We start from the raw sequence: 22,361 nt of genomic DNA, 5'->3' as shown, positions 1-22,361 counted from the left end.
AGACAAATGTTATTGTAAAAAAAAGTCATTTGGAAGTGTAATCATACCCTTTCTAGGGAACTGGACCAACATTTTTTAAGTCAGAATTCATTGCCAGTAATGCCGCAGCGTGGTTTGAAACCTTGTTGTAGGTCTGGTGGAAAATGGATTTATTTCTGAATGTAAACATTACTGCAGCTAGAATATTTTCCTTATTTTGACTAACAAAAGGTTCAAGGTTTGTTTACTTTTTATTTTACTTCATTTCTCTGTCTTATTCTGCTGTAGTAGGCAATTGAAAACTCCTAATTTTTGTTTTTGTCAGTGCTCGCTCGCAGCCATTTTGAATTTTTTTTTTTGACGTCTGTACTCGGCAATTCCGTGAGCTCTACAGAATCGACGATTTTGCCTGAGGGGAACAGCAGTGTCNCAATGTATTTATTTTGACAAACAAAAGGTTCAAGGTTTGTTTACTTTTTATTTTACTGCATTTCTCTGTCTTATTCTGCTGTAGTAGGCAATTGAAAACTCCTGATTTTTTGTTTTTGTCAGTGCTCGCTCGGCAGCCATTTTGAATTTTTTTTTTCAACGTCTGTACTCGGCAATTTCGTGACCTCTACAGAATCGACGATTTTGCCTGAGGGGAACAGCAGTGGGTAGGGGTTTTTCACTTTGACATTTGTTCTGTGGTAAATTATTACTTTGGTTATTTCTTGATAATGTGTTGTCAACTCAAGACCAGACATTCCCCTTCAGTTAGTCACACTAGGAAACCAAAATTAACAAAATCTAATTAGGTTAATTTCAAGGCATTATTGTCAAGCAGTGTAGCTGGAACCTCGATATTCCAGGATTAGAAAAAGCTATACCTGTTATCTTTTTTCTTTAAAGAATCAACAAGCCATCAACATTGATAAATTACACACATTTCCTCAGAAACTTTTAAAATTATCTGCCATTATGACTTTCTTGAAGTTGTTCCGAAATTAACCAATCAGGTTAGGTATCGGAACTCCTATGGGAGTTCTTTTCCGAGATTTGTAAAATAGCTAAGTCGGCAAAAAAACTTTTCCCAGGGGTTTGAGGAATAAACAGAACTGTTATCATTTGTTTTTTATTTAACCATATATTTAAATTTGCGCTCCAAAATACTTTGATAAATAAGTTAATAATATTCAATATACTATTTGTATCTCTCAGAAAATAAACACTTACACTACAGAACGACATTGTTTTGCATTTGGACTACCCCCGTGTTTGGACCATTCTATCGTGGGCACAAAATAGGGCGAAAAACTAAGTAGCACCCTCAGTGCAAGATTGCCGCCTCGTCTTTATTCGCCCGCACGAAAACGAGCTAATCATTTTTTTCTCGCGCGCTCAAGGGGAAAAGGAAAGTGATCGATATTCTTTGAAGGAAAAACGTCAGAAACAAACCCAAAGACCAATGGATGTATTTTGTTGTTGAGAATCGATCCTGTGAAGATGAAAAAATTTTATTATATAAATGATTATTTCTGTGACACATTTGTCACTTAGTGCAAAAATTAATGTTTTGCCCTTAGAATCAAAGTCTTTTTTATATTGACAAAAAATTTCGAGGATTTTTTGTTTGCAACAAACAACTTTCCACCAGAAAATTTTTTCAAGTTATAAGAGTTTTCAGATTTTTTCAGAAAAGTCATCCAAAAAATTGAGAGAATTACAATAATATAGCTAAATTTGCTAATTTTACCAGTTTAACTACCCAGGTAGTAAAAATTTTTCAACATTTAACACATAGATACCACCCATTTTAGTATTTAACTACCCTGGGTAGTAAAAGTTTTTTTCGATTTTTCGTCACACCACCACCGTAGTAAACGTCATTATGTCTGAGATTTTACTACCGACCCCCCCCTGGATAATCTTATCAATTCGTAAAATTATCTAGCGACAAACATTTATTTCTGATGTTATTTATCGCTCGCACACGCTGACACACACCTAAAATGGTTTGCAGGTGCTAAAATAGCACTCCTAAAATATACAAGAATGTACAAAATCCTTTTTGCAAAGGCTAATAGATAGGCAGCTGATGACATCAAAAAAAGTGAATAAGTGAAAATTTGAGGGACAAATATTGATTACTTATTTTGAAATCTTTATAGTTTAGAGAGTCAGAAAAATTTACTCGGCGTGTTTCAAAATCTTTACCAGACGTGTCCGAGAATAATTTATTAATTCATGACGTCACAAGCAAAAGTGAAAAATTGATGTTGCAAAATTTCAAAGTTTTATATACCATTAAAAGCGTTTTTTGATGTAGATTTCAAATCACATCAATCTTAATAAGTAAAAATTTGAATTTGAAAAGTTATATAGGTCCGTAGCTCTTCTATGACGTCATTTTTGAAAAAATGCCTCATTTTATAAGGAATTACGATCTCAATTTTCTCGAGTTAGGCTGAGAAATCGAATATACCCGTTTAATTGTCTTCTATATAGTTTTTGACGAGCTTTCGAATGGTGTACATCGTTTTTCGATTTGATGACGTTGAAATATGACATTTTTAAGGGGTGAGAGGGTCATGGTTGACCAAAATCACATGTCAAATTTAAGTCTTAACTTTTGAAATCTAAATTTTTACCTATTGAGACTGATGTGATTTAGAATCTAGATCGAAAAATGCGTTGAATGGTATATATATCATTATTATATGCTGAAATCAAATTTTCACTTTTGGTGGTGACGTCAAAATTTGACAATTTACTACCGGACATGTCCGTTAAATAACTTTTTGGACGCCGAGTAAAATTTTTAGGATCAGTAGATATATGGGAACAAGAAAAATCAACTCGACGTTTGTCCCAAAGTCGTCCAGATTTCAGATGTCGTCAGCTGCCTGTCTATAATAGCACGCCATAATCTGTGACATACTTTTTATGAAGTGCTATCTTAGTATGCGCAAGGTATTGTTCATGGCCAGGCCTGATATGAATAACATATGATATGTATATCTATATATATGTCCATTTCATGCTTCTGGAAGTCATTATCAGATGAATGTTTACAGATTTTGGACAGATTTTGCTTGCTTTGGCTAAGACTATTTGGAAATTTTCTGTTCAACAAAATCTTGCAATTTTCTTTAACAGGGAATAGAAAGAGAGTTGAGTTAGGTTCAATGTCCTCATAAAGTTTAGATTCAGAAAGTAAACAATCTTTATCTTTCCTATTTTAGTGAGGTCTGTTCAGGAGGGGGGGGGGTCGATACTAAAATCTCAGACATCATGACTTTTAGTGACGTGGTGGTATTACAAAAAAAGCCTTAAAGCATTTTAGTACCATGTGTACTAAGATCCCAAAATAATTAGGTGGGGTCTTCAAGAAATTTAAGAAAAATTTTAGTACATGAGTACTAAAAATCACCAAATATTAGGAAATGTAACTATTGACCGAGCATTTTAGGCAAAATGAATAAGATTCAAACACCCCTGTGTCACAAATTAAGCAAAAACTTTGTCCCCGGTGGTAAAATACCCTTGAATTTCAGCCCCACTCAAAATTCCATGTTTAAAAATTTCACTCCAAAACCATCCCTATTGGGTTTTTTAACCTTGGATCTATCCCCATAGCATTTCAATAGGAATTTTTATCTCCACTGAGGAAAAAGGTTCTACCGGTATCGGGGCTGTGAAACAGGGGTGTATTAATGTTCTGCTTTCTGGAATAAAAAATGTTTTCGAAGTTGAATGCTTTGTTTTGTAAAGAACCATGAATAACTGGATGAAAAAGAAATAACAAGCTGTAAAATAATTAGAGGTGAAAAATAACCAATCAATCTTTGCAATAACTAAAGTAGAGCAGAGAAAAAGTATCTTGACTGTTTCTGAGTCTTTATCTAGAATGGATAGAGATAGATCAGGTTCATTGACAGCTTAAATAACCAGAGTTGGCATTTCCAAAGACCAGCATTCTCCGAACTGAATTCCAAAATAAGCCTTATTTAGGTCACTATGCTAAAATGTCAAAATAAATTTTAGTACATGTTTCAAAAATTAGCTGGGGGTATGTCAAAAAACCTTTTAGTACTCATATATGTCTTGGATTTTAGTACTGACCCCCCCCCCTGGTCTGTTAGCTCATAAAAATGTAAGAATACTTCAGATGGTGATAAAAGCATGAAATTTGAAAGAACTTGGAATTCTGACATAGCTTCATGTATAAAACACCAAATTTGGTCAACTAGTTCCGTTATTACGGATATCACCATCTGAAGTATTTTTGTGCTAACAGACCTCACTATTTATACCATTACCTTTTGCAAAATTTTTCTGGTTCCTTTTGATGATTGGTTTGATTAGCTCACTCAATAATTTTGCCTGTGCTTCTTTTTTCAGATGGTGATGGAAATCCCAGAGACTGTAATTTCTGCTGAATGTGTGACATCAGAAAACGTAGCACAGTTTGTTAAGGTATGACAGATAAATATTTGGATAATTTTTAATATATTCTCAGATATGCTTGGAAATTAATAGTAGTGCCCCTTTCTGGGATAATCTGAATTGTACTCCTCTGTGATAAAGAAGGTAAACAAAAGATTTTAGCACAGAAGATTTTAACTTTTGCACATGGGTTTCCATCAAACCCATATTTCTTTTCAATAATACACGTTTCCAAGAAGTTTCAAAGCTTCCAAGTAGTTTATGAATTTTTAAACCTTTGCTCAACTAATTGTTCAAAGGGCCAGCTGTAACTCTGCTCAAACAAGATGATATAATCAATCGAAAATTTTAGAAAGGCAGGGCAGCGCTGCTGGTGCTGGGAACAGAAAACAGCACTTTTCTGCTGCTTTTTCATGAAAAAAGCTGTTTTTGTCATGATTTTTCCTAATTTGGGAAGAGCAGCTTCCAATCATCCGATGCTAAAAAAGGCATGTGAAATCGCATGATAATAAGATTATCTCAACTGGAGTTAAACTTCAAAGTTAATCTTCTTCACCTGTTAATTATATATTTCTGTCTTAATCCAAAATGGAAGTACCTTTTAAAAACTCTAGCTCATCCCGAATAAAAGCATTTATTAAAATCATTTTAAATCGTTAATATTTTTTCTATCATTTCAGAAGTACAGTTGTTTGACACATGGTGAAATGGCTGCAGCCCTGATGGTGCGACAAAAAGATTTGTTCTCTTTACTATCAGTTTCTGTTCCTTGTGTTGGTTGTAGGAGAAGGTGTGTAATTTTAAATGGTTTCATTTTTTTATAGAAGAAAATACATGATAGATAATACAGGATTGATCATATAAAGGTTGCAACACTGATGTATCAAATGGGTTAGACATAATGCATGATAGGGGGCAGCTGCTTCTTTTTTTTCTTGAGAGTTTATTTTCTATGGAAATTATTTAAATTCTGTAAATTATTTTTTTGGCCGTTGTTGGAAAAAGCACATTATCTTAATGATTCTTAAATGTCTTTTGCAAGAACTGGGATGCATGCTTTTAAAAAATTTAGTGGATTTAGAACTTCTTAACTTTGTTGCGCTATTATAGGGCTTTTTACAGCAATCCCCTTTAGTATACTGTTGCAGGTAACTCCTAAAAGGTTGAAAATTGAGCCCAACCCTAGGATGTGCCTTAAATACTGAAAAAACTTTTCTAAAAGTTACAAATCATTTATAAGCAAATTTATTTGTCCAGGCAACATCAAATATCTCCTGAAGCAGCCTGAAGTCTTTTGTACTACAGTAGGTTTGTAGGTCAGTCACTGCCATATTTGAGGCTTGATAATGTTATCTTTTTATATTAATTTTCTCTTTGTCATAGTGTTGAACGTTTATATAATCAGCTTTACGAATCAGGGCAGCCAGCATTGGAGCCTTTGACAATATGCTCAAAAGGAGGTTAGTGATAGTTAAAACATCTTTTCAATTTGTCATCTACCAGCATCTACATCTGATAGGTGAGACAAATCTAATTTATTGTACTACGGGAGGACCTTTAGAAAAATTGTTGGGCGGTAAAATAGAATTAAATTTCTTAAAACCTAGGGTCAGAAGGTCAAGATCTAAAATTTTTTGAAGCATTATACTTTTTCTTCTTATCGATAGGCAACTTTCATGCCACTTTTCATCCAAAGCTGGAGCTTTGCGAATAATTTTTTTGATTAGGGTCGGTTGGGCCGTAGAACAACGAATTAATTAGGTCTTGCCTTACCATTTTACAAATACTGGTCACATTAAATTGATTCAACACCTATCCATTTCATTTTCTTTATAGCTGGAGATTTGTTATGTAGTTTTTTAAGCTCTAATCTGCTATACTTCAAAATTTTCTTTGATGATAATTTAACTTCATTTCTCTTTTCCTTTTAGTTCTCACTCTGAGTGCAAGCTTTCTAAAAGATGCAAAACTAATATATGCGTTATTCTATATTCATGGGTAAGTGCCAAGTGGCTATTCTTTCTCTAACTTTTTTCAAAATTAAGCTTTTATAATATTGTATATTTGTGACTGTATAAGCGATTCAAAAGGTATTAAATTCTTGCAGGCAAAAAGCCAGTCTTGCTTTTGCTTTTGTCAGCTATTTTTCTTTGTTACTGGCAAATTGCCATTAAATTTTCCTTAAAAATAAAATCTACACAATTGTTGCCAGCAAACTGTCTAAAGGCAGGCTAATTGCCAGAATGAAAGATTACCAGACTCAACAGAACGGGAGTGTTCTGGAAAATCTATGGCTATGGGCCTCTTGACTTGCATATTTTTTTCAACTTTATATACAGGACACATTTGAATGATGTAGTAGATACGATTCCAAAAAGCAAACGTAACAAAAGATGTATACTTCACTCTTTGGAAACACACAAAGCTGCAAGGGCTTCAGGGTATTTTGAAATGCTTTATTTGATGTAGAAAATTTTAACAACAGATTAGAATACTTTTCAGACGTTTTGGGTTAGAAATTTTCCTCCAACAAAACCTTTTAACTACTCTCAGTGTATAAAAAGGCCTTTTCATCTCAAAATTTTGCACAATTCAGGAATATTACTGTGCTAATTTGATGCGTAAAATCCATCTTCTCTCTCAGACAAAAAACCTTGCTTTGATTTTGATCAGTCTTTTAAAACTAACAAAATTATGAATTTAGAAATTGGACCTCCAAGTATATTCACTTATTACCAAAGTTTATGTTCTATTTTTCAGATGGATGGATGTTTGGGATCTATTATCACAAGAATGCAGAGATGAAGTATGGTTTTTAATTTCAATTATATTTAATAGACACATGTAGTTCTATCTTGACATGTTTTTGAATTTTTGACCGTTTTAACCCATTAAGTGCCATCACTCTGTAACTACAAATTTTCATTATTTTATTATTTCAAATGGATGTACACTCCCCAACTAAGAAAAAGCCCAATCTCGACAGGGTAGCATGGGTTGAAGTTATGTCCAGCAAGAATTGGGCAATCTCATATGATGCCAGTGGGACTTATAGTGATTTAAGAAGCCAATGATAATTTGTTTTCTTTGTTTATAGGTTGTACTGATAGATTCAGATTCATTATTAGATACGCTGGAAACTTATTTACGAAAGCATAGGTAAGGCCTCTTATCTTGTCAATGTTTTCCTTATCAATTCAGTCAAGTCTATGGAATCTAAAATTTTAGGTGCTTTTTATGATTGGCAAAAAAGAACAGGTGTATGGAATAACTATTTCGTCCTTTCCTTTCAGGTTTTGTTCAGAATGTAAATCAAAAGTGTTGAAAGCATATAGTATATTAGCCGGTGATACTGACGGTGACTCAGAAAAAGGGTAAGCAACCCACTATGTTATAATGCCTGAAAGCCATCTGGTACAAGGTTGTTTTCACTGTGTCTTACAAGATCGTCGAAATTTTTTTTAGTTTAAAGAACTCTTGTTCATAATTCTCCTTGATAGGCGAGGAAAATAAGGTTGAATCACAGTATTTCATTTCTTTCCCTGTCTGATGAAGTAAGGCTCCTACCAATACCTTGTCACTTTATTCACAATCTATGTCGAAACTCTTTTTAATTGGTGATTAAAGGTTTTATTTTAACATGAGTGTTCCCGTTTCATATCAGATACATATTTTATATCAGGATCATCATCATCATCTTTCGACTTACGTCGGAAAATATATCAGGATAGTGTCTGACTATTGTTATATTATGCTGATATAAGCAAAGAAATGTTTTTCTTTTCCTCTTTCTGACCAATCGTATTCGTGATCTGACACATCCGTTCCAATCCAAAGTGAAAAAGCTTGTGAATTAAAATTGACGAGTAAGCAAACGATATCACTCTTATTTAGAAGCAAAACCTTTAAACATTTTAAAAAGTATCAAGACTTCAAAATAATTGTTTATCATTTTCAGATACTGTGCAACACTGTACGAAGGTTTGAAAAGTTGTCCGAAGGAGCGCCACATACATGTTGTATGCGATACTGATTTCATAGCACACCTTATTGGTAGGGCAGAGCCAGAATTAGCTGGTGGAAGGAGAGAAAGGCATGCAAGAACCATAGACATAGCACAAGAAGAGGTAACAATCTTCCTTTATTATTCGCTTTCCTGTTCTGTTTGATATCTTGAATAAATAAAGTCTTTGTTTCGAAATGTTTTTTTTAAAAAGCTCTGTTTAATTAAAATATTTTTGTCTTTGCTCCATCATTTTATTTTCAACTTTAAAAAAAAACTAATGTGTCTGACAATCTGACAAACATTCTTTGAATTTTGACTTATTTGACATATGACAATGACATATCTTTTTTATTTATACTTACCTTATATTGTCTGTTGTTGTACGGCTTCTCATGATAATTGATTTTCCCTTGATCCCAATGAATATTTTGATTGCAATTTACTTCAGGTTTTAACTTGTCTGGGAATACATCTATGGGAACGTTTACATAGACTGTGGCAAAAATTACGAGCTGAAGAACAAACCTGGCAGATTCTATTTTATCTTGGTGTGGAAGCGCTTCGGAAACGCTTTGAGGTAACATTTCCTTTAACATTCTTCGTTATGAATTCTTGTTAACTGGAGAAGTTTGTCGGTGATGATATGAACTTTTCAATTGATGATCAGGGATTTTTCTAAGTACTCTTTTATGTCCGTATATGGGCCAAAATACTCAATCCAAGATTGAATTCTTGGATCTCAATCCCAAAATAGAAAAACATTTTCAAGTAAAACTTACCTTTTTTGTTATTCTCACGCAAAACAACTAATACAATTTTGAGAGCTTAACCCTCTGAACCCACTAGGGCTTTGCCCTGAACCCGCAGGGGGGGCTTCAAAGCGCCCTCAGACCCCCAGCTTCATCAATGATGCCCTTTCAGGCATTAGAAACTCAATCTAAATTTACAAAAACGGCCCAGCTCAGAGTGCCTACCCCTGCTTGATTTATTTTCTGTTCAAAAAATCGGATTTACTGAAAATAAGAGAAGATTTTCAGTAAATACTATACTTCCATTTTAGACTGCAGTTGAGGAGAAGCAGGGTATCTCTCAACTGGAACTGGTCGTCGAAGAAATATCCGTGGCTGAAAAAGCTAAAGAACAAAAACGTGAAAACAAACGTCTGAAAAGGAAAAAGCGTAAAGAAAACAAAGCCAAGGTTGTGGAAGAAAGTAAAGCGCTTGAAGAAGAAGATGAAGAAGAAAAATCCTCCAAATGCACTGATGGAGATGAAAAAGAAAACCTAGCCGTCAACGGGCTTGATATTGATGATTGTAGTAGTGAGAAATCTAGTACAGATAGTTCACAGGCTAGTCCTGGGAAGTCTGACCAACGTTCAGCCTCACCTCTTACACCATCTAAACTTTCCCCGTGCTCTTCTCTATCTGACTCTTCATTCCAAGGGCTCTTGAAACCTGTCGATGAATGCCCCGCCACTCAACAGAATGATGAGAAACCAGCTGTTTGTCCCAAGACACCACCACCGTGCACTGAATCTCCTAAAGAAAGTCCTAAATGCTCAACCAAAAAGGAAACACATGTAGCCCATACCCCCACTAAATCAACTAACAACAAATCACCTACTAACAACAAAACACCGACTAAGAAATGTTCGAAGAAGGAAGACCAAGTAGAGGAGGCAGCTCCTTGTAAGGACTGTGACAAGGAGGCTGCTAGCTCACCACCATGGGTGGAAGCTGGATCAAGGAAGAAGTGTCAGAGACATTCACAAGACCAACACCAACCATTGAAGGGAAGCACCAACACGCGGGGGAACACCAACAAGGATTGCGAATGTGACAGCACGAATGCGACCGGGAAACAATACAAGCGGAATGGATACTACAACGGTCATCAGGAACGTGGCAGTAACAGTGTTTATAAGAACGGACACTACACTAACAACAAGAGGAATGGGTACAATGATTGTAGAAGCTCACAGTCGGTCGGGCCACGGTTCAGCAGATATGAGAACCAGAACCGACTGAAAGAACAACAACAACAACAACAGCAACAACATGATTCTTCAGTAACCTTGTCGACAGCAGATTCGTCTTGCTCAAATGGAAGTTCTCGTGGAAGGGGTACTGGAAAGAGAGGTGGAAAGCATGGTGTCAATAACTCAAAAGTAAAAATTCTATTATTTTGACTTGTTTCTTTCCAGAGTTGTTTTTTCAGCCTAGAAATTTTTCACCTCTATCACCTACTATTTGATCTTTGCCTTTATAGTCTGTTTCCGAAAGGTTTGCTACTCTGAACTCAATGTATCTGATCCCCTCTCTTTGTTGTCAAATGTTTCATTCTTTTGCCTTACTGCTTTTCAGTTTAGTCTCAATTACTCAATTAATTACTTCCGGGTCCTTCGAGGCATCATAGCCTTTTAACTCGAATTTTCCTTAACCCAACCAAATTTCCGTTTCCCGCGAGTTTTGGAGACTACTGTACTTTTAGAGCTTAGTATTACCCTGACCTATTTTGTAGCAGAATATAAATCCAAATTTCATTCAATTAACTCTATCAGGAAAATTCACCGTCTATTCTAACGAATTCTCAATGGGGAAACCAACACCACAATAATCACCAGACAAACGGAACAACAACAACACAACACCATCAACAACAACAACTCAAGGTCGTGGTCAACAATACTAAGAAAGAGCAACAGCAGCCAACAACTAAAGTTGCACCTTCTCTTCCGAAGAATGGTGGATTTACTTCCCCTGAAGTGGAGGATGAAAACGAATTGAGGTTGCTAAAATCAATGGGTTGGAACCACACCAAACACGAGGTGAGCGCCTTTGATATGTTTCTTCATCAGTGTTATAAGCTCTCCAGTCTAAGACAGATTTTAGTCTCAGAAAAGTATTTTACAGAGGTTTTTTCGTCCCAAAATTCTGCATAAATCAGCTAATTTCCTGTGTAGAATCAAGTTTGACAAACTTTTTTCAGTGAATTTAATTTTCAACAAAACTGAGGAGACCTCACGTTCTCGTTCTAAAGCGAATTTTACTAGGCAAATTTGTGATCCTCTATGTGTTTTTTTCCAAAAATGGTCACATTACAGTAAGGATTTGAGTTCTTATTCAGTTGTCATTACTTTTGCCTCCTACTTTAGGCGTACAAACTTTCGCGAGCATAAACTTTCGCGAATCAAGACGTAAAATTGAAACTTTTCACATGAAAAAATGGCTTAAAGGGACAAATATTTCTTGGATTGGCTTGAGACGTTTGTCCTTTGACTTACCGGGTGTGTCAAAAAAAACGCCCCTATTTTTCGATTTTCGACGTACAAATTTCTATCCAACATAGGCAAGTGAAATTTTCAGGGAGGATTTGAAATTTAATTTTTAACCCTTGGTGAGAATTATACATTTGTAGGTTCATTTAAAATGACTTTATGACGATTTGGCTGACTTACGTCAATTATTCACTGTTCACAGATTTTGATAGTTAAATTTTCCCGTATGGAACAAGAAACCAAAATACGCTTCGTTTTTACCTTCTTATTTTGTCTCACTAATTTTAAAACACCAAAATGGCATTATTTTTTTGTTTCATAGGTTAAGTTCTGTTCCAAGGTCAATAATTGATAGATTCTAGCTAGTTCTAGTTAGGCCATTTTTTAACGTCGATGCGACGACAAAAAAAAGACTTCAAATCGTCAATGATGCAGAAACGAACTGATGTTATTACCTTTTGTACAGCAAAATCATTAGGTTTTCAATTCAAGTGTTTTGCAAAAAGGTAAAGAAGCAGAACAGGGTTTGTAGAATATAATATGATCGATTAAATAATGGAAATGAAACGAATTGATGAAATTTTGTTTTGCTAAGAAATGCTTTACATTGCCTTGAACACCTTGAAATGTTACCATAACACTGCGAAAAGATTCCAAAACCCCTTTAATTTGAAAAAAAAAGATAAGTTTGACATAAAAAGATTTTGGCTTAGTAGTAGTGTTCCCTTCTACATCTCGCTTCAATTTCAATTTTACTTTAAAACTGTTTTTACAGCTGATAGGAAAGCTAGAATGTAAAGGTTTAACGTCTTCTTTGACGCCAAATAATTGCTTCTGTGAACAACACAAAAAGTAGTGATCTTGCGAGAATGTTCATAACTTTTAATTTATTTGAGGCAACTCTGCCAAACTTCAAGAAATGTTTGGAAATAAAATGTACAATACTCACAAAAAAATCCAGCAGCCCAACTAAATAGAAAAATGTACGTCAAAAATCGAAAAATAGGGGCGTTTTTTTTGACACACCCGGTATTAGTCTTTTAGAAGGCTAAAAAGTGCCATAATAGTTACATTTTATTCAGATTTTGAAGTTTTACAGATTTTCGCGTGCATAAACTTTAGCGAATGGCCCTTTCTAGAATTTTTAAAGACATTTACTTTCGCGGAAAGGGCCAAAATTCACGAAAATCGCGAAAGTTTCTGCTCGCGAAAGTTTGTACGCCTAAATTGCAGATATTTTCACCAACACTGTTGTGAAATATCCCCTCCTTGCTACCCCTTTTAAGTTGGATTACATTTTACACTATTTATTTTCGAAAATTTAGCCCAAAAACCTCGGGGGAAGGACATTTTTGAAGATTGGGGGATGCTAAGAAGGGGAGATCATTCAAGAAAGGAGGATTATTCATTAAAGGGGGGTCAGACCCCTTTTCCTACTATGATAGTATCAGCTTTAATGAAATACTTTTTGTTCTATAGGATTCATTTGGGTTATCGGAGCAAGAAATACAAGAATTCAAGGCCAGTAAAGTAGACGTCCAGTCCAGACGTCAGGAGTTACGTAATAAACTGCGTGACCAATTTCAAAAGCTATGTATCAATCACGAAATTCCGTGCCGTGTCTGTAACGTCGTCATATAAACATCAGAATACGTCATTCATGGTTGGTTGTTAACTCTTGATAAATCTTTTACATAATTGGCCGGTCGTTTTAAAATTTAGGTCTTTATCTTCTCTTCTCTTCTCAAAACATGTTCTTTAAGTATCTTTTCGTGTTGTAAAATATGTTCTACTTGATGTATACTAAAAGTTAAGGCTGGTATTTGGGACTTACAAACAATTCATCATGACCAGTTGTTTAGACTCAAAGGGTATGTCGTTATCACTAAAGTAAAATCCGTCAGCTCAGAATAAAAACTATTTTTCTTTTCCGGACGAATTTGTATAAAATGATTTTTTTTGTTGAAAATTTGGATTGATTTAAGAAAATTATTACTGGGGTATAGTTGTTTTTTCTTAATATTTTTTTTTTCCGAGAAAAAAAATACAGTACATAGCTTGGCACTTTATTTTTTATAATATATTCAGTTTTATTGACTCCCCTTTTTTTAAATCAAAAAATCGAAATCTTTTCATTCGTTAGAATTTAAAAATAAATCCTGTTTAAAACCGCATACAAGTTTTTTTTAGCAATTTCATTTTTTTTCGCAAAATCGAAAAAATTAAACTTTTAGAAAAACTGCATTATATTTGTTGTTTTTGTGGTGAGTGTCGTTTTATAAAATTTAGACAATTGAACACAAATTTATAATTGTCTTTTTTTCCTGTAAGTAATTATTTCTCTATTACTATTATTGTTATTATTATAATAATTTTTTAAGAATCGTATACTACTACAAGAGAAGAGGAGCAAGGCCTCTACCCTACTTTCTTTTCAATACCAATTTCAACTCCGTTTTCTCATCCTCCCTTTAGCAATTTTCCACAAGTTTCAATTTCTTGTGTATTGTCAATTTTGTTGGATTTTTATTTTGCAGTTTTTCCGATATTTTCAGTTTTCTTGATATTCCATGCTATTTTTAGTTGTTTAACTTTTTTTAGTAATTACCAGAGTTATCAAATCTGGTTTCCAGTGCGCAAGTCGATTTTTGGGAAAACCTAAAATAAAACTATGTGTACTTTAAAAGTTCTTCTTCTACTAAACTGTTAAACAAGCAAACATACAGTCCAATAGATCAATAGACCTTTTCATAAATTATGTCCCGAACATCACTTGTCTTGCTTTGAAATTACTGCCATGATGATTAACTCCCAGTGGATTTTATGAAAACTACTTCCTATTCATAATAAAATCATTTAATGTCTCAAGGGAAATAATCACCATGGTAATTGTTTAAATACGAGGCAAGTGACGTAATTTATGAAAAGGTCTATATCGCACAAAAGTTTTTGATTGATTTCATTCTAACGCAATGTCAGCTTAATATTTTTACAGGTGAACATTATAAAAAAATAAAAAACGAAACAAAAACAGTGCAACAAATGAGATTGAAGATTTTATGGGGATTGAAATGGAAGCAACCAAGTTTCTTTGGATGTTGTCACTATTACAAAAGATCAATACATCATAAAATCGCACGTGATGATAAATTTGTTCCCAAATGTCACCAACCTTCAGAAGACACTATTAGAACATTATCAGACTTTATAAACAGCTCTCGGAGACTTTTTGTTCTGACCGGTGCAGGATTATCGACGGAATCCGGTATCAGAGATTACCGATCCGAAGGAGTCGGGCAGTATTCAATAACTACGGATAGACCTACACAGCATATTGATTTCGTTAAGAGTCCAAACAAGAGGCAACGGTACTGGGCTCGTAATTTTGCCGGATGGCCCGTTTTCCGTAATTTTCAACCCAATATTAACCATATGGTTATTGCGGAAATGGAGAAATACGGAAATATTCATTGGTTAGTCACGCAGAATGTTGATGGTTTGCATCAGAAAGCTGGATCATCCAAAATAACGGAATTACATGGCTCCACTGCACGGTAAGTGTCAGTATTACAATATTATTATTTTTTTAACGGAAAAACCCTCGAACTTTGCTCCCAATTCGGAAAAGCTCGTTTTCTTCTGGTTTCTTAGAAGAGGGGCCATGTTTTTCAAGCAAGACAGTTGCTTGTCAAAGAATTACTTACTCGCAAAGAATGCATCACAAAGTTCTTAACAGTTAAAGGGTTTCATGGGAAAATAACCGAACGCTTTTAAAGGTTTAGTTTTTTAATAAGAGTGATATTAAAGGAAAAAATTTTGGCGGGAAGAAAATTTGGCGGATTTGGTCAAAACCTCCAAATTAAGTTTCCGCCAAGTTTAATTTTTTCCGTCATCCGCCAAATTTAATTCCCGCCAAATTTAAGATGCTCTATTTATTCCCCCAAATGTGTGCTATTTCAGGCCTTAAAACAGACTTTTCCTTTTATAATGGCGTTTTTTGGACAAAAATGTCCTTCTTCCGCTAAATTTAATTTTTCAAGTTAACTGCCAAATTAAATTCCCTCTGTAAAAAATTTTTCGGCAATCCGCAAAATTAAAATTTTCGCCAATTTTCCTTTAATGTACAAGCTTTATTAGCGATATTGAATTGACACGGATGTGGAGCAAGTTTGGTTAGAAAGAGGAAAAGAAAAATCATTTTTTGCTTGTGCCAGTACAATATAACAATAGTCAGACACTGTCCTGATATGAAACACGTGTCTGATATGAAACGGGAACACTTATGTGAGAAGAAAACCTTTAATGAAGTTGAGAAATTTGCAAAAACTTTCAACTCGAAAACTTGAACCAAGACAAACTAAAAACTTCATTCAAAAAAGAACTTTACTAGAAAAAGATCTACGGGTGAGAAGACACTCCCCTTCATCCGCGCACCATCAGATAGACTATTTTCTGGAAGTTTTACAGGACTTCACCCGGGGGGGGGGGTCACTCGGACAGACCCGTCACCTCGCAAGCCTAGTACCCCAGCTTTGCAAGGTGACTGGTATGTCCAAGCGAAAAATCGAAAATCGACCCTTATAGACAGGAAAAATTGGCATTTTTGAGACACTTACAGAAGCCTTTCCCAAAATGAGAGATTGTTTTTGTACCTATGAAAGACTTTCGAGGGTGTGAAAAAGGGACTCTTATGGCTCGTACACTTCGCGTAAGTATCCCCCGCCCCCGGATTTCATCCAAATTTTCTGGTTTGTGAAATGTGTAAAGACATAGTTTTTTAATGTTCCTTATTTTCTACATTCTAGTGTTGGTTGTTTATCATGTGACTTCGAAATATCACGTGACAATCTCCAAAGAATCTTGCTACGTCACAACGTCTGGGACGAAGCTAACATTGGGCGACAATCCCCTGATGCCGACGTCGTAGTGCCAAATCATGCGGTCCAGAATTTCAAGATGGTAGACTGTCCATCATGTGGCGGAGTTTTGAAACCGAAAGTTGTTTTCTTTGGTGACAATGTAGCAGCGAGTGTCAAAGACTTTATTTTCCAAAAATTAGATGAATCAGATAAAATGTTAGTGGTTGGGTCCTCTCTACAAGTGTACTCAAGCTTTCGATTCATCCTTGGAGCTAAGGAAAGGAATATTCCGATTGCCATTTTGAACATTGGAGAGACTAGAGGAGACAAACATTGCAATCTCAAAGTCAATGCAAAAGCTGGTGATGTGTTGCCAAGGCTGTTGTTACCATGGAAATAATGAAGCTCTTTATTGAGCATTTTTGATTTTACATTGGACTTGGACTTTCTAATTTGAATGGTTTGTCATCCCATAAATAAGTATCTGACGAGACGAGATTTCTATTCCCATTGTTGTCATCGGTAGAAAAAAAGGGAAAATATTTTCCCAGGTTTTAAAGAACCAATATGGCTCATCAAAACAAAACTTCCAATCTGGGGGCCACCTCCGTTTTGAGGGCCATATACTGTATGCTTGGACCGAATAGCAAATAAAAATTTGGGATTTCAATTTAATTATTTTTTCATCATCATCTCTATATCCTTTTAAAGGCCTTTTTGTCTATATATTTTATTAACCATTCTTGTATTTCTCTTTCATTAAATGGCTTTTGACGTAAATAAATTATTTAGAATCTATGTTAAATACATCACAACAACCCTTAACTACGTTCAAATTTTGCAGGGGTGCGACGACTTCAGTAACTCAGGAGTAGTGGTTTTACTTTCCAATCACGGTCTTACAGGCCCGGCGGAAGCGGGGAGACTGGGGAGACTGTAGCCTCCCCACTTTTCAGAAAATGAAATTTTTTTTTTTAATTCCTAGCAAATTTTATCTCATTTTGAGGTTTTTCCAAAAGTAGTGTACGCGATACTTTTGATTTTTGTCTTTTATAGTTTTATTTGACTTTTTTGAGAAGGTGGACGATAATACTCGGGGTACCTAAGGCACTCCCCAATGGTCGCATGAGGTTCCGCCCCTTAACGTAAATGTTTTTTAGGTTTTTCCGAAGCATTTTGATATAGAAAATGAGATGGGGCATGGTTAGATGGTCCCGCTTGCTCCATATTTGAAAAATTTCGAGAAAACCTCATTTTTACCCCATTTTGATGACGTCATAAAAAGAAAATCTTGAATAACTTTAAGTTAGAGAAAGCATTTGATTTCAAATTTTCACCAATGGTGTAAACTGACGAAAGGAAGCGATCTACCAAAAACAAATTTTCAATTTTTGCTGACGTCAGCAAAATTCGCAAAAAAACCGTTTTTGCTGAAATATGCTGACGTCAGCAAAAAATCTTAATTTTTTTTTCTTGAATCGCTTCCTTTTATTGATTTACACATTTGGTGAAAATTTGAAGTCAAAGGCTTTTACCTACTAGAAGTTATTAAAATTCTTATTTCTGTGACGTCATCAAAATCATGAAAATTGGCTAAAAAATTAGGTTTTTCTCAAAAATTTTCAATTTTTCAGCAAGTGGGACCATCTGACCATGCCCCATCCTATTTTCTATATCAAAATGCTTCGAAAAAACCTAAAAAACATTTACGTTAAAGGGCGGAACCTCATGCGACCATTGGGGAGTGCCTTAGGTACCCCGAGTATTTTGAGTGATTTACCCTTTCGATCAGACCATTCGTTTCAATTGGAAATTTGATGAGTGTAAGTGGGCAAGTGAAATTTTGAACGCTCGACAAAAAATAAAGCTCATTTTCATCCTCACACAGTTTAGAAGCTCATCTTTAACGAATCTTTATTCTAAAAGCAAAGGTTCTTGCGATAAATGCTGAAGTATATACAGATTTTTTAGTACAGACATTTTCGCCATTACAGCTTCCCCTCTGCTAAGAAAGTCCGTTTCAGAGGAGGTTTTGAAAAACAATGATCATTGTTTGATCATTTTCCATTCTATCATTTTTACGAGCCATTCCCTAGCTAATTAAAATGACTCAGGGATTTTTATAGGGGGAGGGTAGTTAAGATCTTCCTTGAGATTAGAGAAGGTTTTTTCAATCCAGTAGATACTTTTTGGCCGTTCCCAAAATGTCCAGGACCGACCAAGATATACGTTTCGAAGTTTCAAAAGAAAAAAGTTTCTTAGGCATATATTTTCAAATTTCATGCTGCATCCGGCCCCGTTTCATCTTTCATATTCCTTGTGTCGTCGTTTATGACGGTTGCTCCGTATTTTTCAATGACCGGCAGCGTTCGAAACTAAGGCAATTACGGAACATATTATTTGTTTTGGTTGTTTCCAAAATATAAATGGTAGCCTGAAAAAATGGTAGCACGTGATTCGGCGATTGCTCCTTTTCGGATGAAATTACCAAAATTAAACAGCCAATTTAAATCTAACAAAAGTGAGTATTTTTTCTACTTTCAAGCAGAATTCTACATTCAGCCAGCCAAGGTGAGTGCTGAGCGATATTTAGGTGGCAATCTGGGCTTCCTTTGTGCCAGGCTATTTCACCTCCATAATATTTAACTATTATTATTCGCGCGCGATCGCAAGAGAATAGGTTTTGTATCCTACAAATTGTTATATTTGTTAAAACTACGAGGTCTACGCCAAAAAAAGTTATGTTTGCAGAACAGCTAAATTTGCAGGAGGGGGGTTTTGGAGGAGCTGCAAGCCTCCCCCAAACAGGTCCAGGGCTATTAGCCCTCTACTGGTGGCTACGCTGCCTACACAGACTCATGGTATCTGGTTAAACAAGATAAAAATAAAAAAGTTGGTGTTTTGCTGAAGTAGGGAGGTCAGTCAAATTTTCAAGCATCATGAAGAAAAATAAAACTAGGCTTTTCTGATAGCCCTAAGCGCTAAGCCCTTAGGTAAGCACAAGAAAAAAATGAGGGCAGTTTTGAGAAATGGTTCAGTAACACTTCTTCTCCAGACGCCCACACTCGATAGGATCGATCATCGGAACGGCTCAATGACAGATTGATATGTGATTGATGGATTACTTAATGATCCGGATAGGAGATCGATGGAAGATTCAGCCATTAAAAAGTCTTGAGTATTGATCCTTCGTTGATCCATTATTGAGCTAGTATAGACCTTTTTTCAAAGAGGACGTCCTGTTGAATAATTATGTAGTCCAGCAATAAAAAAAATGACTAAGCCATTCATAATTACTGTATCATGCATAAAATTGTAATAATTTTATCATTGTTTTTCTGCTGGACTACATAATTACTCAACAGGGGTGGCCTCTTTGAAAAAAGGTTTATTTCAATCGAGTATACCGATTCGTCATTGATCGTTAATCTATTTATTATCAATCGTAAATCGAGTATGAGGCGATAGGGTCGATAAGATCGATAAAAGATTGATGATAGATCGATAAATGATCGATAACTAATCATAATCTTAAAAAAATCTTGAGTACTGATCCTTGAGTATCCTGATAGTCTTGGTCATACTCCTGAAAAAACATTTCTTCTTTATCTCACCATCATCATCTCGGTAAAGAAATACATCAATGTGAAGTGTCATTCCTTTTTTGCCAAAATAATCACACTGTCCCTCTCTAAATCTCATTAGGAGGACTTTTCGGCGAAGGTCTCTAATCCACAGTCCTGTTGATTTGCTGAAGAGCTCAAAAGCATCAATTTTAGCTTTTGTCCTGTTGCACATGTCTCTTTACGTGTTCAGACATGTTGCAGACATTTGAATATAGCATTTCTGGCCATCTTGGTTTCATACTGCAGTTCCTGCTTACCAGGCATTTGAGATCTGGAAAGTTCATCAGAGATCAAATCTATTGTGCTAAATAGCTCTTCACATTGCTGACACCACTCATTGTGCTCTTCACACTGTTGACGGTTGGAGAGAAGATGGTTTTTGAAACTTTAAAGCTGTTTTTAAACTTTAAACTTTGTTTTCCCCTTGTTTAGACGATAACCATGTATCTCATTGTAATTTTTTCAATTAAGGATCATGAACTGAGACTTACCTACAGCCCTGTGAATTCAGACGAAATCATATCGGCATGTAAGTGCCAACCAAAACCGGCCGTAGGCCTGCAAAATTTTCCCGACTTAAAATGACCTCTAGGTCGGTAAAATTTTGCGGGCCTACAGCCTACAAGGCCTAAGTAGCTTGTTTAGGTTGGAAAAGATAACAGTTAGTTTAACTATCCTTAATAATTGTGTTAATAAGTTTTATATTTTATAAAGAGAATGGAATGAGGCTCGATTATCATGTGTTATCAAATCATAAAACAATTAGATTAACCTAACAAATAACATTTTTCCTCTTTAGGTCAGCTTTGCTGACCCAAAACATTTCTTTTGTCGGCACGCCGACCTAGAGTGTAAATTACGTCAGCAAATAAAAGCCGACTTCAGCTCAAGTTACGTCGGCTTTCAGGTCGGCATTGCCGAATGCCGAACTTGGATTCACAGGGCTGTACCTAGGTTGATAAAAAGTTTTTTGTATTAAATTGAAAAATATCACTTTTTTGAATGGTTTTCTTGAAGCCTCTGTACGAAATTCGCCAAAAAATAACAAAAATCATGGATTCTTGGATATATTCAACTCAAATGATTTGTTTGGAATAAATATAGGTCTATTTTGGAAATATTGATAAAATATTTGATAAAAAATCGATTTCCCAGCTGAAAAACCGGTTTTTCAGCTTGAAAACAGGCCTAAAAGACATACTTTTTTATCAAACTTTAGCAAATTTTTTACCCTTTTTTTCTCTTTTATGCTTATAGATCACATGGGTTTTATTTCAATTTCTGAAAATACATAGTCTAGGCTATCAGATCCTATTTTTGGTTTTGCCCGAAATTAGTAGCAACTCTGAAAAATTTGAGCCGGATTTGCTACTTTTTGAGTTTGGACCCGCCTTTCAGGGCTACTAGAGCCCAGTCTACTTTAAAAAAAAATTTCAAAATTGCTTAAATCTGCTGTCATAAAGTTGCTTAACACATTTCAGCAAAAGAATTTGGCCCAAAAAAGTCCTGGGCTGAGTAATGGCACCTTGAAAGATGACTTAAAATGGATTTTGGAGCGTTTTTAAGCCGCCATTATAGAATTTGCGTTGAAGGTCACATGGGTTTTTTTGGTTTTTTTGGAACCACTAATTGGGTACTTCAAGATTAAATTAATAAAAACCCATGTGATCTTAGTTGCAACTTGAAAAAATGCCTCTGAAAGTTGTAACAAAGAAAACAGCCAAAAAATTTTGATTGGCTGTAAATCCCCCATTAGGGATTTTGGGTACCTGAAATTTTGGGATTCTGAGTTTTTCACTATTGTCTACCAAATATCCAAAAATGGAGGAATTTAAATTTTTCTACTATCAAAATTGTCCAAAACTGCCTGGTTCTCACAGAAAATGGCTCTTAGTTTTAATAAAAGTGATCTTAGAAACAAAGAAGGTTACAAAGAAAGCAAGTTGACAAAAGTAATTTTAGAAACGCCCTTAAAAGTTACAAAGAAAGCGGGTTGATAAAAGTGATCTTAGAAACAAAGAAATTAACGAAGAAAGCAAGTCGTTAAAAGTTAACTTAGAAACACCCTTATAGCTACAAAGGAAGCAAGTATTAAAAGAATAGGCTAAGTAAGAGACATGGGTGTAGGAGATTTATTTTCAGCTCTTAAGTTAATGGTTTATTTATTTTTTCATTCAGACATTATG

The 22,361-nt window shown here is 35.1% G+C and overlaps 2 protein-coding genes across 2 annotated transcripts; both read left to right on the top strand.

Moving 5' to 3' along the window:
- Positions 1-4,362: 4,362 nt before the first annotated feature.
- LOC136808132 (gametogenetin-binding protein 2-like) lies at positions 4,363-13,820 on the top strand (the record flags this gene model as incomplete). Its single annotated transcript, XM_067064675.1, is given in 13 exon segments — positions 4,363-4,437; positions 5,088-5,197; positions 5,791-5,867; positions 6,339-6,405; positions 6,747-6,848; positions 7,168-7,213; positions 7,505-7,566; positions 7,701-7,781; positions 8,366-8,534; positions 8,862-8,990; positions 9,474-10,580; positions 10,974-11,240; positions 13,170-13,820. Coding segments are annotated over 13 exon segments (2,454 nt in total), but the record flags the coding sequence as incomplete, so codon positions are not given.
- Positions 13,821-14,673: 853 nt separating this feature from the next.
- Positions 14,674-17,347, top strand: LOC136808131 (NAD-dependent protein lipoamidase sirtuin-4, mitochondrial-like). The gene is made up of 2 exons (XM_067064674.1): positions 14,674-15,244; positions 16,496-17,347. Exons 1-2 carry the CDS (start codon positions 14,733-14,735, stop codon positions 16,947-16,949), a joined length of 966 nt encoding a protein of 321 aa, XP_066920775.1. The 5' UTR covers positions 14,674-14,732; the 3' UTR covers positions 16,950-17,347.
- The last annotated feature ends 5,014 nt before the right edge of the window (positions 17,348-22,361 follow it).

The sequence above is a fragment of the Clytia hemisphaerica genome, unplaced genomic scaffold, assembly GCF_902728285.1.
Source record: "Clytia hemisphaerica strain Z4C2 unplaced genomic scaffold, Clytia hemisphaerica genome assembly, whole genome shotgun sequence".
Classification (NCBI taxonomy): Eukaryota; Metazoa; Cnidaria; class Hydrozoa; order Leptothecata; family Clytiidae; genus Clytia; species Clytia hemisphaerica.
The sequence above is the reverse complement of the archived record's forward strand: the minus strand, read 5'-3'. Positions and strand labels throughout refer to the sequence as shown.

What these genes read in the sequence shown, in the direction of transcription:
- LOC136808131 (XM_067064674.1), top strand. Translation starts at nt 14,733, where the DNA reads ATGAGATTGAAGATTTTATGGGGATTGAAATGGAAGCAACCAAGTTTC. An exon ending in TTACATGGCTCCACTGCACG is followed by an intron (nt 15,245 to 16,495) that starts GTAAGTGTCAGT and finishes TCTACATTCTAG; the next exon opens with TGTTGGTTGTTTATCATGTG.